This window comes from Clinocottus analis, unplaced genomic scaffold (assembly GCF_023055335.1).
Source record: "Clinocottus analis isolate CAN_PGR_092001 unplaced genomic scaffold, fCliAna1.0.p SCAF_11, whole genome shotgun sequence".
NCBI lineage: Eukaryota > Metazoa > Chordata > Actinopteri > Perciformes > Cottidae > Clinocottus > Clinocottus analis.
Genome location: NW_027175832.1, coordinates 19,311,510 through 19,324,072, shown reverse-complemented (window position 1 = coordinate 19,324,072; position 12,563 = coordinate 19,311,510). Strand labels below are relative to the sequence as shown.

General features: G+C 46.2%; 1 protein-coding gene across 4 annotated transcripts in view; it reads right to left on the bottom strand.

Moving 5' to 3' along the window:
- The window catches only part of LOC137805410 (contactin-associated protein-like 4), a 76,033-nt gene that overhangs the window by 45,376 nt on the left and 18,094 nt on the right, over positions 1 to 12,563 (bottom strand). For all 4 annotated transcript variants that reach the window (XM_068605323.1, XM_068605349.1, XM_068605341.1 and 1 more), the window contains exons 3-5: positions 7,859 to 8,052; positions 5,099 to 5,246; positions 263 to 469 (exon numbers count right to left, since the gene is read on the bottom strand). In XM_068605323.1, coding sequence (XP_068461424.1) covers positions 263 to 469; positions 5,099 to 5,246; positions 7,859 to 8,052 — 549 coding nt within the window. The remainder of the gene's footprint in view (positions 1 to 262; positions 470 to 5,098; positions 5,247 to 7,858; positions 8,053 to 12,563) is intronic.

Here is a 12,563-nt window from a genome sequence, read left to right as displayed (position 1 = left end):
TGTATATTTGAGTTGCATGTGCGTCCCACAGTGTTTTCATCTGAATGAAGAGGTTGATGAGGAGGGTTTTGGATGTATTGTGTTGTACTAATTTGTATTTTCCACAATATCAGCTCTAAAAGCCTCCCATGTATCCTGGTAAAGGTATTGGCTCATGCGCTCCTCTCCTTGCAGATGAATCTAGTATTTCTGCAGCTTTTTGAGGAGTGAATATCAGTAGGAATAGATGTCAGCGTCCAGACGCCAGCGCCTTGCGTTGTACCTCGCCTGAGCAGCAGCAGCAGCTTCCCTCGCTCCAGCTCCAGACTGAGGCCGAGTCCTCCCTCTCCCTCTGCGTGCAGCAGCGTCCCAGAATTCCTCTGGGTTTTGAACTTCAGGGTCACGACCTCTCTGGACGCCCGGCGCGGCCCGGGGCTCAACCTGGACACCAGACCGCTGCCGCCGCCGTCCAGGCTCACGACATCGGAGGCTGGAAGAGAGAAGAAGAAGAAAAAGACTGAAGAGGAGTCAAAGACAGCAGCTTCACAATGACCACGCCCACCGCCTCCAGGCATTTTAATTTAATATGTGTCAGTCACTGCTGTACACCAAACACACACAATGCTCCCACATCTTGACTTTAATGTGGTTTGATGTGATATTGGTTGACATCACATATTGATATTGACACTCATATGATCCCAGCAGAGTGCATAAGACTCAATTCATCACTTTCCATTATTACATTTCACCGCCGGGTCCCACTTGCTCGACGGGGATTTGGGATCAGCTTGAGGCCAGCAGTGTGTGTCGGGTGTGTGTTCTGTAAATAATGGACCGCAAATACGAAATTCGTGACAAAAACTAAAAAGGTAAAAGAGCCAGTAATCGATTTCCTTCAGCCTCTGACTTGAACTTCTTTGTTTTTAATGACCTCGCCGAGTGTTTTACTCGCACGCAGTCACTTTTGCTCGCAGCGATGCCGTTGTTGGATTGTCCGCTGCATTTTTTTTCTTCTTTCTGCTGATTTGCAGAGCGGCGAGATGAAGCTGCAGAGCCCCGAGTCATCATCATCTTCATCGTGAGAGACGTTAAGTCCTCTTCGCGTCTCCGTGTACGAGCTAACAAGCCGTCCGGTCCCAGATTATGTTTCATCCGAGTAGCAGATGTTTTTATCTGATCGTAATTCCCCCGACGGTCCGACACGTCGTGGAGCGAGAACATTAATCGTTTGTGTCTTTACTTTACAGCAACTTTGAAGAAGGAGGTGAAGAAAAAGGAGAAGAAGGAGGACGAGATGAAGGAGAAGGACAGGGGGAAGGAGAAGAAGAAGGAGAAGGAGACGGCGGAGGAGAAGAACGAGAAGAACGAGAAGAAGAAAAAGGGGAGGAGAAGGAAGAAGAGAAGAAGAAGAGAAGAAGGAGACAGCAGAGGAGAAGAGGGAGAACAAGAAGAAGGGGGAGGAGAAGAAGAGAAGGAGAACAAGGAGAAGAAGACGGGGGAGGAGAAGAAGAGAAGAAGGAGAACAAGGAGAAGAAGACGGGGGAGGAGAAGAAGAGAAGAAGGAGAACAAGGAGAAGAAGACGGGGGAGGAGAAGAAGGAGGAGGAGATGAAGAGAAGAAGGAGAAGGAGGAGGAGAAGGAGACGGCAGAAGAGAAGAAGGAGAAGAACAATGAGAAGAAGAAGAAGAAGAAAAAGATAGAGGAGGAGGAGGAGAAGAAGAAAGAGAAGAACGAGAAGAAGAAGGGGAGGAGAAGGAGGAAAAGAAGGAGAAGGAGACGGCGGAGGAGAAGGAGAAGAACAACGGGAAGAAGAAGAACAAGGGGGAGGAGAAGGACGAGGAGGAGGAGAAGGAGAATAACTTCTGCTCCATCCTGAAAAATATTCCACTTTCAGAATAAAAGCTTTGACTCTTCACACATCTCAAAAAGAATAATCGAGCACAAAAAAAATGCAAAAGGCGAAGCATTAAAACCTCCCTGACCTTTACGTCGTCCTCCTACGATCTTTTAACCTGTTGCTTTCCTGACAAACACAACTGTACACTGCGTTAAACACACGCATCCTCCACGCTGATCGATTAAAGGTCAACACGAGATCCAAGACGCACCGATACAGAACATTTCTTCACACTGCGGTTAACAGTCACCAGCTCACTGCCAGCGGCTTTATTTCAGCTCCCTCCAGTGTGCTGCGTTTGTTGTTTGCAAGGAGGAATCTGCTGCACACGCCACATTAGTTCACCACCGGGAAAACCAGGCGGATCCTCCGCCAACCGTCACGCCGACTGATAAACACATCGCAGTAAAACATTTCTGCTGTGCCCTCAGATAACTTGAGGATATTTCCAAACCGCTGCAGGCTATTTATCAAAATCCATCTTGTTTTAATGTGTCCCTGTAATCCATCTTCTTCCAGTGGGGACACACAGTTTTAAGGGCCACAAAATGTGTTTTTTATCATAAATCATATTTCCACTCTGGGAGCTAATATAATTAATTGATGCTGGGAGTGTTATTAGCATCGGCGTGCATCTGGACCTCTACATGTGTGAAGTATATCGAGGCCACATGAGGACAAGGGCAAGAAACCACACTCGATATTCGGTTATCAACTGGACGTTAAGCCAATTGTTTAGTTATCTTTCCAAAATATGAAACTGGAGGCATAACTTTCTCTGATGAATCTGTTAATTCTACTAATGTTTACAGGAAATGAACAAAATCTACAGACTTTCTTGGTCCCCAGAGGATGAAATCAATTAACTTTGGTGACCCCTTAACTTTAGAAAAACTCATAATTGCAAAACGAAAGCCCTTTACATTTACCTTAAGCTGTGTTCAGTGCTAACAAGCAAACGTAGCATCGTGAGCACGTTAGCATGCTGACTTTAGAAGTAGAGCGGAGATTGAATTGTTGGTCATTTGTCAACAAAAAACAAAGAAAGGTTATTGTTGTTTAGTTACATGGTGAAGATGACCTCCATCTCGCCACTCGGCTCGTCTTCTAGAACCGGCATAGCATCAAAGTGTGGTGGAGTTAGCGAGCTAGCTAACTAGCCAGCTGACCGCCAGTTAGCTAGCTCACTCAGTGAGTAGCGTCTCACCGTAAGTCCATTTAAATTCATCTAAAAGTTAACTATCGCTGTCGCAATGGCGACGCTACGCATGAAAATGTTTGCCGCGTTTATTTAAATGTGAACATCCGTACTAGCGGTTCTTTTTCTATGATGCTGACGTTAGCATTTAGCTCAAAGCACCACGGTGCCTCACAGCGCTTCAAGCACGGCTATGGACTCTCGTTCTTGTTGAAAAAAAAAAACAGTCTGATGAAGAGATAATTCATTTATAATATCAGTGTTTCCCATAATTCGTTTAGGAAAGCGTGGGTGTGCCTTCTTCCGCACGCAAACACATGCGACACCATCTCCTAATTCTGCTAGAAACACTGGATATAAAATATACATACTTAATACATACTTAGGTTTGAATTAGATGTTTCAAAACAAAAGTACTATTGTCAAAGCTTCCAGTCCTTCTTATAAAAGGAGGAACCAGAAATAACACAGAGTGGATAGAAATACGACACACAGCCTGAAGGGAAATCCTGTTTGCACATTAATATGCACTGTTTGATAAATGCATTTGAGCATGTATGTAAATGTGTGGATTTGTTTGCATGCGTGTGGTGTCTGTGTTTTTTAACGAGGGACAATACAGTGAAAAACCAGCTGTGTGGACAGAAATGAGGGCAAAGACACAGCAGGGAACGAACGCTGAGAGGACACACAATATCACAAAGACCTGCTTCTGCAAGCGGATGAAGAAGATGAGGATGAGTCATATTCAGTGCAGATGTAATGTATGTAGAGTGATGCTCATCCTAAGCTTGTAATTGTTGTATTTGCTTCTTTTTTTCCAAAGATGAATCAATTCCTACACATTATGTTTATTGACTCAAATAAAACAGATTTTTTTTTCTTCTTTTCTTGGAGCAATAACTAAAATAAATTCAACTGTAGTGTGAGTCAGAACATATGTTATTCTGTGTGTGGGATGTGTGTTTATTGTTGGCGTCATTGTGTTGAGCAAGAATCCGCTACGTGTTGTTTTCAGTGTTGAAACCAGAGATGAGAGCGTTAAGTAGTTACTGAAAAATGGAAATGCTTCCAAGAAAAGGCGGCCGGGGAGCATTTGTTGTTCTTTGTGTCCGTGGGTAAAGACATAAACAACAATCGGTGCGACGTGTAAACGAGTGTTTCTTTTTTTTTCCACCAGATTAAATGTGTTATATATCGATCGGTGCGATGTTAGGACCTTGTCTGATTTAGCTGCAGTGATTTGTCGTCGCTAGGTTTTCCACGCTAACTCCATTTCTCCGGAGAGAATGCAGCTTTAAAACATGAACCATATACTTCTATACAACCAGAGGAGTCGCCCCCTGGTGGTCAGAAGAGAGAATGCAGCTTTAACACATGAAGCGTAGACTTCTATACAACCAGAGGAATCGCCCCCTGGTGGTCAGAAGAGAGAATGCAGCTTTAAAACATGAACCATATTCTTCTATACAACCAGAGGAATCGCCCCCTGGTGGTCAGAAGAGAGAACGCAGCTTTAAAACGTGAACTATATTCTTCTATACAATCAAAGGAGTCGCCCCCTGGTGGTCAGGAGAGAGAAGGCAGCTTTAGCACATGAAGTACAGACTTCTATACAACCTGAGCAGTCACCCCCTGGTGGTCAGGAGAGAGAGTGCAGCTTTAACACATGAAGCATAGACTTCTATACAACCAGAGGAGTCGCCCCCTGGTGGTCAGGAGAGAGAATGCAGCTTTAAAACATGAAGCATATTCTTCTATACAACCAGAGGAGTCGCCCCCTGGTGGTCAGGAGAGAGAACGCAGCTTTAAAACATGAAGCATATTCTTCTATACAACCAGAGGAGTCGCCCCCTGGTGGTCAGGAGAGAGATTGAAGGTTTTAAGATACTTTTGCGTCGCCTTTACATTCAGCAGAACCAGAGTTTGTCGCCTGGTTGTTTCCCGCGTCCAGAGGCTGTTTTTAGCTGAGCAACATCTCTGGAGAGTCCGCTCGGCCGGTAAAGAACAGAAAGCCTCACTGTAAGGACACCCGTAGGCCTCCAGCCGGAGTCCGATCCTCCCGCTGGGGTTCCAGTCCAGAGGGACGAGCCGGAGGAAGCGAGCGATCGCCGGCTGCTGCAGTTTGTACTGAACCACGCTGTCTGCATTGCTGTTGCCTGGAAAAGACTGAAACACACACACACACACACACACACACACACCGTGAGGACTTGTTCATTATATACCTGCAGCGTTGCTGTGTGGAAAACACTGTGTTTTAAACTGTGAAATACAAGTGTGTGCTGTTTGTTAATCAAACTTTATTAAATATAAGGTTAAAAACTAAGTCCTTGATTGCAATATTTGCAAAAAAATATACTGAAACAATGACATTTTTTTACTTTCATACTCATACTCATATTTTCTATCACATCATTTTGAGTTATCATCATTTTGACATTATAACGGATAATTTTGTTTCTATTTCACCAAGAATTTTGACTTTTTTAAGCTAAACTATGACTTAAATCTCATATATCACCTAATTTACTATTTATATCTCATTGTTCTGACTTTTCAATGCATAATTTTTATTTTTTTTAACTCAAAACATTCATTTTTTCATAGTTTAAACCCTGAGCTGATACATTAGCGCTGTGACAGTTACAGCCTCCTCTCCGGGCCAATCAGCAGGCCCTTCAACTGTAACGAGATAACGTCAACACCTTCCCTTTGACGAGCAGAGGAAGTGAAAGAGACACGATGAGAGAGATTACCCGTGAATGAAGACGTGGAGAAAGAGACAGTAGGAGATCGCATCAAAGGTATCAATGGCGGCGGGGGACAAAACGACGGGGGAAGAAAGACGGGTGTGAGAGTAAGAGGGAGGTGAGCGGCGGTGGCAGAAAACGAGGAGGAGGAGGAAATATAAAAGGGAGGAAGGACAATTTGAGAAGAACTTGGAAAAGTGAAAGAGATCAGTTCATCCTATAGCGCTCCAGGCAAGAGGAAACAAACCCATAAAGATGAGGGAGACTATGAAGAAAAGATGGATTGCTATATTTTCAAGCACCCTTAGCCCTCTGGGCGGGTGGGGGGGAATAAAACAAGATATTTCCTCCGTCCTTCGTCCTCTCAGAAGCACAGTATGATCCAACAGCTCCGACATCTGACTTTCTCACTCGAGAAGACTCTGTAAGCTCCGCTGACTCATGCACAGAAGTTTTGGTGGGAAACACTTTGAAACGCCAGTTTTCTGCCGAGTGTCAGATCAACATGTCTTTAAGCCGCGGGGAGTCGTCCTCCGGTCCGATCCTCAGCGCTGAGATTAGCCGGGAAATTGCCTCGGCCTCTACTTCCAATCAAAAGCTCCTCTGACTGTAACTAACGTGGGTTTTACCCCGAGATTATTAATGCCCAATGCAAATTGAAGGGGAGTATGACACTTTTTTCTTCTTCTGTTGTGTTTGGTATGAGGCTCACAAGGAGAGTAAGTAACTCATCTCGGTTAAAAAAGTGCTCGGTATTCCTGAGGCTTGTCCACAACGGGACGAATGCAAGGCCAAAAAAACCTGCAGAAGAAGAGTTCTGCGTGGACCAGGAAGCGGGAGGACGTGGACGAGGACGTGGATGAAGACGAGGACGAAGACGAGGACGAGGACGAGGACGAGGATGTAGACGAGGACGAAGACGAAGACGAGAACGTGGACGAGGATGTAGACAAGGACGTAGACGAGGACGAGGACAAGGACGTGGACCAGGACGAGGACTTAGACGAAGACGAAGACGTGGACGAGAACGAAGACGTGGATGAGGATTAGGACGTAGACTAGGACGTGGACGAAGACGAGGACGTAGACGAGGACGAGGATGTAGACGAGGATGTAGACGAGGACGAGAACGAGAACGAAAACGAGGACAAGGACGTGGACGAAAACGAGGACGAGGACGAGGACGTAGACAAGGACGAGGACGTAGACGAGGTCGTGGACGTAGACGAGGATGTACACGAGGACGTGGACGAGGACGTAGACGAGGACGAAGACGAGGACGAGGACGTAGAGGAGGACGAGGACGTGGACGAGGACGAGGAAGAAGACGAAGACGAGGACGAGGACGAGGACGTGCACGAGGACGTAGACGAGGACGAAGACGAGGACATGCACGAGGACGTAGAGGAGGACGAGGACGTGGACGAGGACGAGGAAGAAGACGAAGACGAGGACGAGGACGTGGACGAGGACGAGGACGTAGACGAGGACGAAGACGAAGACGTAGACGAAGACGTGGACGTGGACGTGGACGTGGACGTGGACGAGGACGAGGACGAGGATGTGGACGATAGTATGTATACACGTTCGCGTATAAAGTACAGTGTATAAATAAAGTGTATTCATGAGTAACTTTATTATCTTTATAATATTATACAAACTGAGTACCGCTCAAGGAGAGAGGAGGAAGTATTTAGTATTTCATCCTGTTCCTTCATGTCTCTCCGGCACGTGAACCTGCAGCCGTGATGGACGACATCAACACGACATCTCTTCCAAAAGTCAAAGAGACAAAAGGCCAGACGGAAAATAAACAAATAAAACTAAATGGCGCCACTTGACTGCCTCTCGGTTCGCTATCGGCAGCTTAAGTGTTTTGTCGACAGGTGTGCCGAGTCAGCAGCGCTTCATACATTATAAACGAAGAGATAAACTCGCGATGACTCGGTCGTTTCTGTCCCGGGTAGCTGGAGCGCCGCGGGACAAACAATGGAGGTGCTTAAAGGGCAAGAGGAGACATGACCTCACCCCGATACTGTCCTCCTGCCTGCACTGCTTCCAGTTGTGCCCCGTGTCGCTGAACATCAGCAGGTACGACGTCAGCCAATCGGAGCTGCCGTAGCGGCCCTGCGTCGCGACGGCGGTGATCCTGGTGCGCTCGCCGAGGTCGACCTCCAGCCACTGATACCTGTCGGAGGTGAGAGGAGACCAACCTCCAGCTCCTGCAGGGGGGGAGGGAGGGAGAGAGGAAACCAGCAGCAGAAGTAACGTGTTAGATTTCTGTTAGATTTCCGGCGAAACAGAAATTGCATCGCTTGACCTTCCGTTCTGAACGAAGGTCGCGTTTTTCTGTTTCCGAAAGCCGAATGAAAGAGAAAGAGGCGAAAGAGGACTGATTGAGCCGCAGCAGAACACCTTGAAATGTGATTTTAAAGCTTTACAACGGGATATAAATCCCACTTTATGGAACTTAAACTGACTGAAAATGTTGCTTTCTGCCTCTCAGTGGCTTCGAAAATGTGTTTATTTTCATATCCACCCGAGATAACACACAATTATTTGGTCTTTCACTCGTCAAAGCAACATCAAAATAAAATAAAACAAACAAGAATCAAAAAGACATATTTGTGAGAGAAGCGTAGACTTCTATACAACCAGAGGAGTCGCCCCCTGGTGGTCAGGAGAGAGAATGCAGCTTTGACACATGAAGCATGGACTTCTATACAACCAGAGGAGTCGCCCCCTGGTGGTCAGGAGAGAGAATGCAGCTTTAACACATGAAGCATAGACTTCTATACAACCAGAGGAGTCACCCCCTGGTGGTCAGGAGAGAGAATGCAGCTTTGACACATGAAGCATGGACTTCTATACAACCAGAGGAGTCTCCCCCTGGTGGTCAGGAGAGAGAATGCATCTTTAACACATGAAGCATAGACTTCTATACAACCAGAGGAGTCTCCCCCTGGTGGTCAGGAGAGAGAATGCAGCTTTAAACACATGAAGCATAGACTTCTATACAACCAGAGGAGTCTCCCCCTGGTGGTCAGGAGAGAGAATGCATCTTTAACACATGAAGCAAAGACTTCCATACAACCAGAGGAGTCGCCCCCTGGTGGTCAGGAGAGAGAATGCAGCTTTGACACATGAAGCATAGACTTCTATACAACCAGAGGAGTCGCCCCCTGGTGGTCAGGAGAGAGAATGCAGCTTTGACACATGAAGCAGAGACTTTTAGAAGTCGGAAGAGTTTAGAGGGATTTTAAGGACGCAGAATGAGGAAGCTGGTACCGTTTCCTCTGGACAGCATCGCGTTTCACCCTTCGTGTTAAATGTCGCCCGTACAGAGCTGCGCTGTGATTGGTTGGGCTCCGGGTCGTCGGGCGGAGATGTTTTCAGAGAACAAACGAGGCGATCGATGAGAAGTGGACCGATTGAAGAAATGTGCACTTTCCCCCTGAAACCTTTTCCTCCATGCACTCGGTTACGTTGCATCACGGCCTCATACTGACGCACGAGGCGTCGTCAATGTGTGTGTGTGTGCGTGTGCGTGTGCGTGTGTGTGTGTGCGTGTGTGTGCGTGTGCGTGTGCATTCGAGGGGTTTGTTGACAGAAGTCTGCTTGGACAGATAAACTGTGTCTTGATTGAATGGGCTGCTGCACAATAAAGACACATGCAAAAAATGCAGTAGCCTGTGTGTGTCTGTGTGTGTGTGCATGTGTGTGCGTGCATGTGCGTGTGCGTGTGCATAGGAAAATAATTTGCTGAGCCAAAATGACAACTCAGAGCTTAAACACCATATGGGCAGATTCTGAAGGAGGCTGTTGACCAGCGTCACACTTGGTGCACACACACAAACTAACACACACACACACACACACACACACACGCCATAAAGCTTGAGCCAGAGTCAGCATACTGAAAGCTGCTTAAATGCCACTCGACTTTTAAGGAAGACAGTTGAGTTTTCTTTAATTTCAGCGGAAGTCAATGACCAAGATGTCGGAAGCATTGTGTATATATATGTATATATGTGTATATGTGTATATATAAGTTATTAGCCAACAGAAATGCTGATTTAGTCGACTCCATCTTCTTGTCCTCATTCTGGATTAATGCTTAAAAACATAAAAGCGAGCGGTAACTGTTGAGCTTCGCTGCCCCAGAGGGGAAACCATCAGTCAACGGTGTTAAATATGAAATACAGCCATTCATAAATAATGGCGGTCGATATTTTACATCAATACACGGATCCAGAAGTTGAAGCGCCGAACACGTCGGTCCAGCCGAACGTTGTATTTAGAGAATAAAAAAACTAAACAACTCGCCAGAGCGTCGTGAAACCAGCCGTGTTGTATTCATGGTCCCCTGAGGAGCGTTTCAACCTGTGACGGCACGAGGAAGACGTTTCCACAAACACTTTGCTCTGTGAAAATCTTTGAAAGCTGCAGTGCAGATACGCTGCTCGTGTTCATGCTCCCCAGAGGGGGAACCCTCGTGTTTCTGATCTTCATCTTCAAGCTTCCACGTTAACCGACGACGCATAAAATGACATTTTCTAACGGTCAATCCCACAGTAAAATGTAACGAGCTCCATGGTTTTATCGCGTACTAAAAGATGAAACTATTAAGCAACTTTATGCACCCAAAATTGAACCCTTTTGTTGATCGACCCAATTACTTTTTACGAGTCCGTCCGGCGCAGTTTTGAGCCCGATAACCGAGCCGCAGCGCCGGCGTCTGAACCGCGTGCACCGAGACAAACAAACAAACATCATCGCTGCCGACGCACACAGCTTGTCCTCGCGATGGCCTCTTCGTGACGGCGATGACGAGCGCGTGAACTCTCCAGGATTGAAAGTGTGAGGCGGTGACGTGGCGGCACACATCCTCATCGCGTGAGTTCAAAAGGTCAACAGCCGGACGTTCTGTGTTAGTCGCAATTCGTAAATGTCTGAGGAGAAGGAGCGCGGCGGCGGCGGCTGGCTGGCTGGCTGGAGCTGCTCTTTAAAGAGCTGTAAAGGCCAAAGCTGATCAGCTGTTGACTAACAGACGTGTGCAGTGACACGCCGACCTTTACTCGCGAAGATTGGACTGGGGGGAAAAGGAAAAAGAGGGGAACAGAGTCGCTGAGTCCAGCCTGACAGGAGACCTGAGATGAAGGTAATCAAAGGTGAACTGATGGCTGATTGTCTGCACACTGTCGGTCTTACGCCTGTCACTTTAAATCACCGCGCCGCGGCGCCGCATTGGCACGGAAACCAGCCGACGGGAGAAAGAAGTGAAGAAGGATGCAGGTGAGGGAATAGTGACACAGATGTGGGGATGTAAAGACCACGTGGAGAGTGTTTCACATCTTGTTTTGCTTCCTTTTGTGGAATAAACATCACTATAAGTGTCTGGGAGGTCCTGTAATACGCTTCAGGTCCTCTGGGTTTCACGACATTAGTAGAAATAAATCATCAAACAAGTCAGTTGAACACGACCGCTGGAAAAGTAAAGCATGAAACGATGAAAAGTGGAAAAAACTGAATCCAAATTAATCTTTTTTTGGCCAAACAAAATGTTAAATGGAAAGAATATTAGCATCAGAAGCTAAAAATAACTCAAACTGAACTAGAAGATCTCAAAACCGTCAGAGATATTTTTTTGTTTAAGCTGGGAAATGTAGTTTTCTCATAAAACTTTGAACTTTTTTGCATTTCTGAACCGATTTACACATTTTTTTTTCCTGAAAAACCTTTGAATGACCCAACACTTTGTTTTTCTGTGTTTTTTTATTGCAGATTCGGGTTCTTTAGGCCCTGTTCTTTCCAACTAGGAGTGTCATTAGTATGTGGGACCTTGGTGAGGGGTCTCAAGCACACATTTTAAACGTGTTGAAAACCGCTCGAAAAGCATGATATCCACAGTTATGATCAAAATATTTTATTGAAGGGATTTTTTTTTAAATATACATGTTTTTCACAAGAAAATTCTGAAGTATTATAACTAATTTGGGGTTCATACGACTGCTTGAACTACTTGAGCGTGAGAAGCTCTCCCTGTAGTCGTTCCCGTGAGATTTTGATGACGCATTGATTTCAGCATTTTCGGCTCAATATTCGAAAGGCATTTCCGGGTTCTGGCATCGGCATCGAAAAACATCTCTCATCATCTCTCATCATACGTTGCAGAAATATAAAAACACGTGGATCCGCTTCACCGGCATCCTTCAGAGACAGTCTGTTAATCTGTGACGGCCGTGACAGCAATGATACCAGAGGAAGAAATACGAGACGACGTCCACACGAGAGGCAATGCATCTTAAAGGCTAGCACGCTAGCTGGGTAGCATGCTGGGGACATTTTGACTGAGCAAAGCAGATATATATAGGCTCTATATGCACGAAACAGAATGATAACATGGTAAGTTGTCTGTTTGAGGAGCTCCACGTCAGAGTGATGAAGTTTAGTGAGGACGGAGGAAACATGTGCTTTCAGAATTAGCTATCTGAGAGCGGACGCGGTCTTCGTCGGAGGTTAATTGTGACATAACGCGACCGTGCAGAGATCAGAGCGCAGCCGCGGCCTCGCTGAACTAAACGAACGCCTGTTTGATCGTCAATAAAGCTCCAGAGAGACAGACAGGAAGTAGAACGGAGAGAGAGAGAGAAAGAGAGAGAGAGAGAAACCGGCAGGCATGCAACGGAGCGCTTTAAGTGGCAGGTCCGGGCTATTTGCATGAGAATACGCG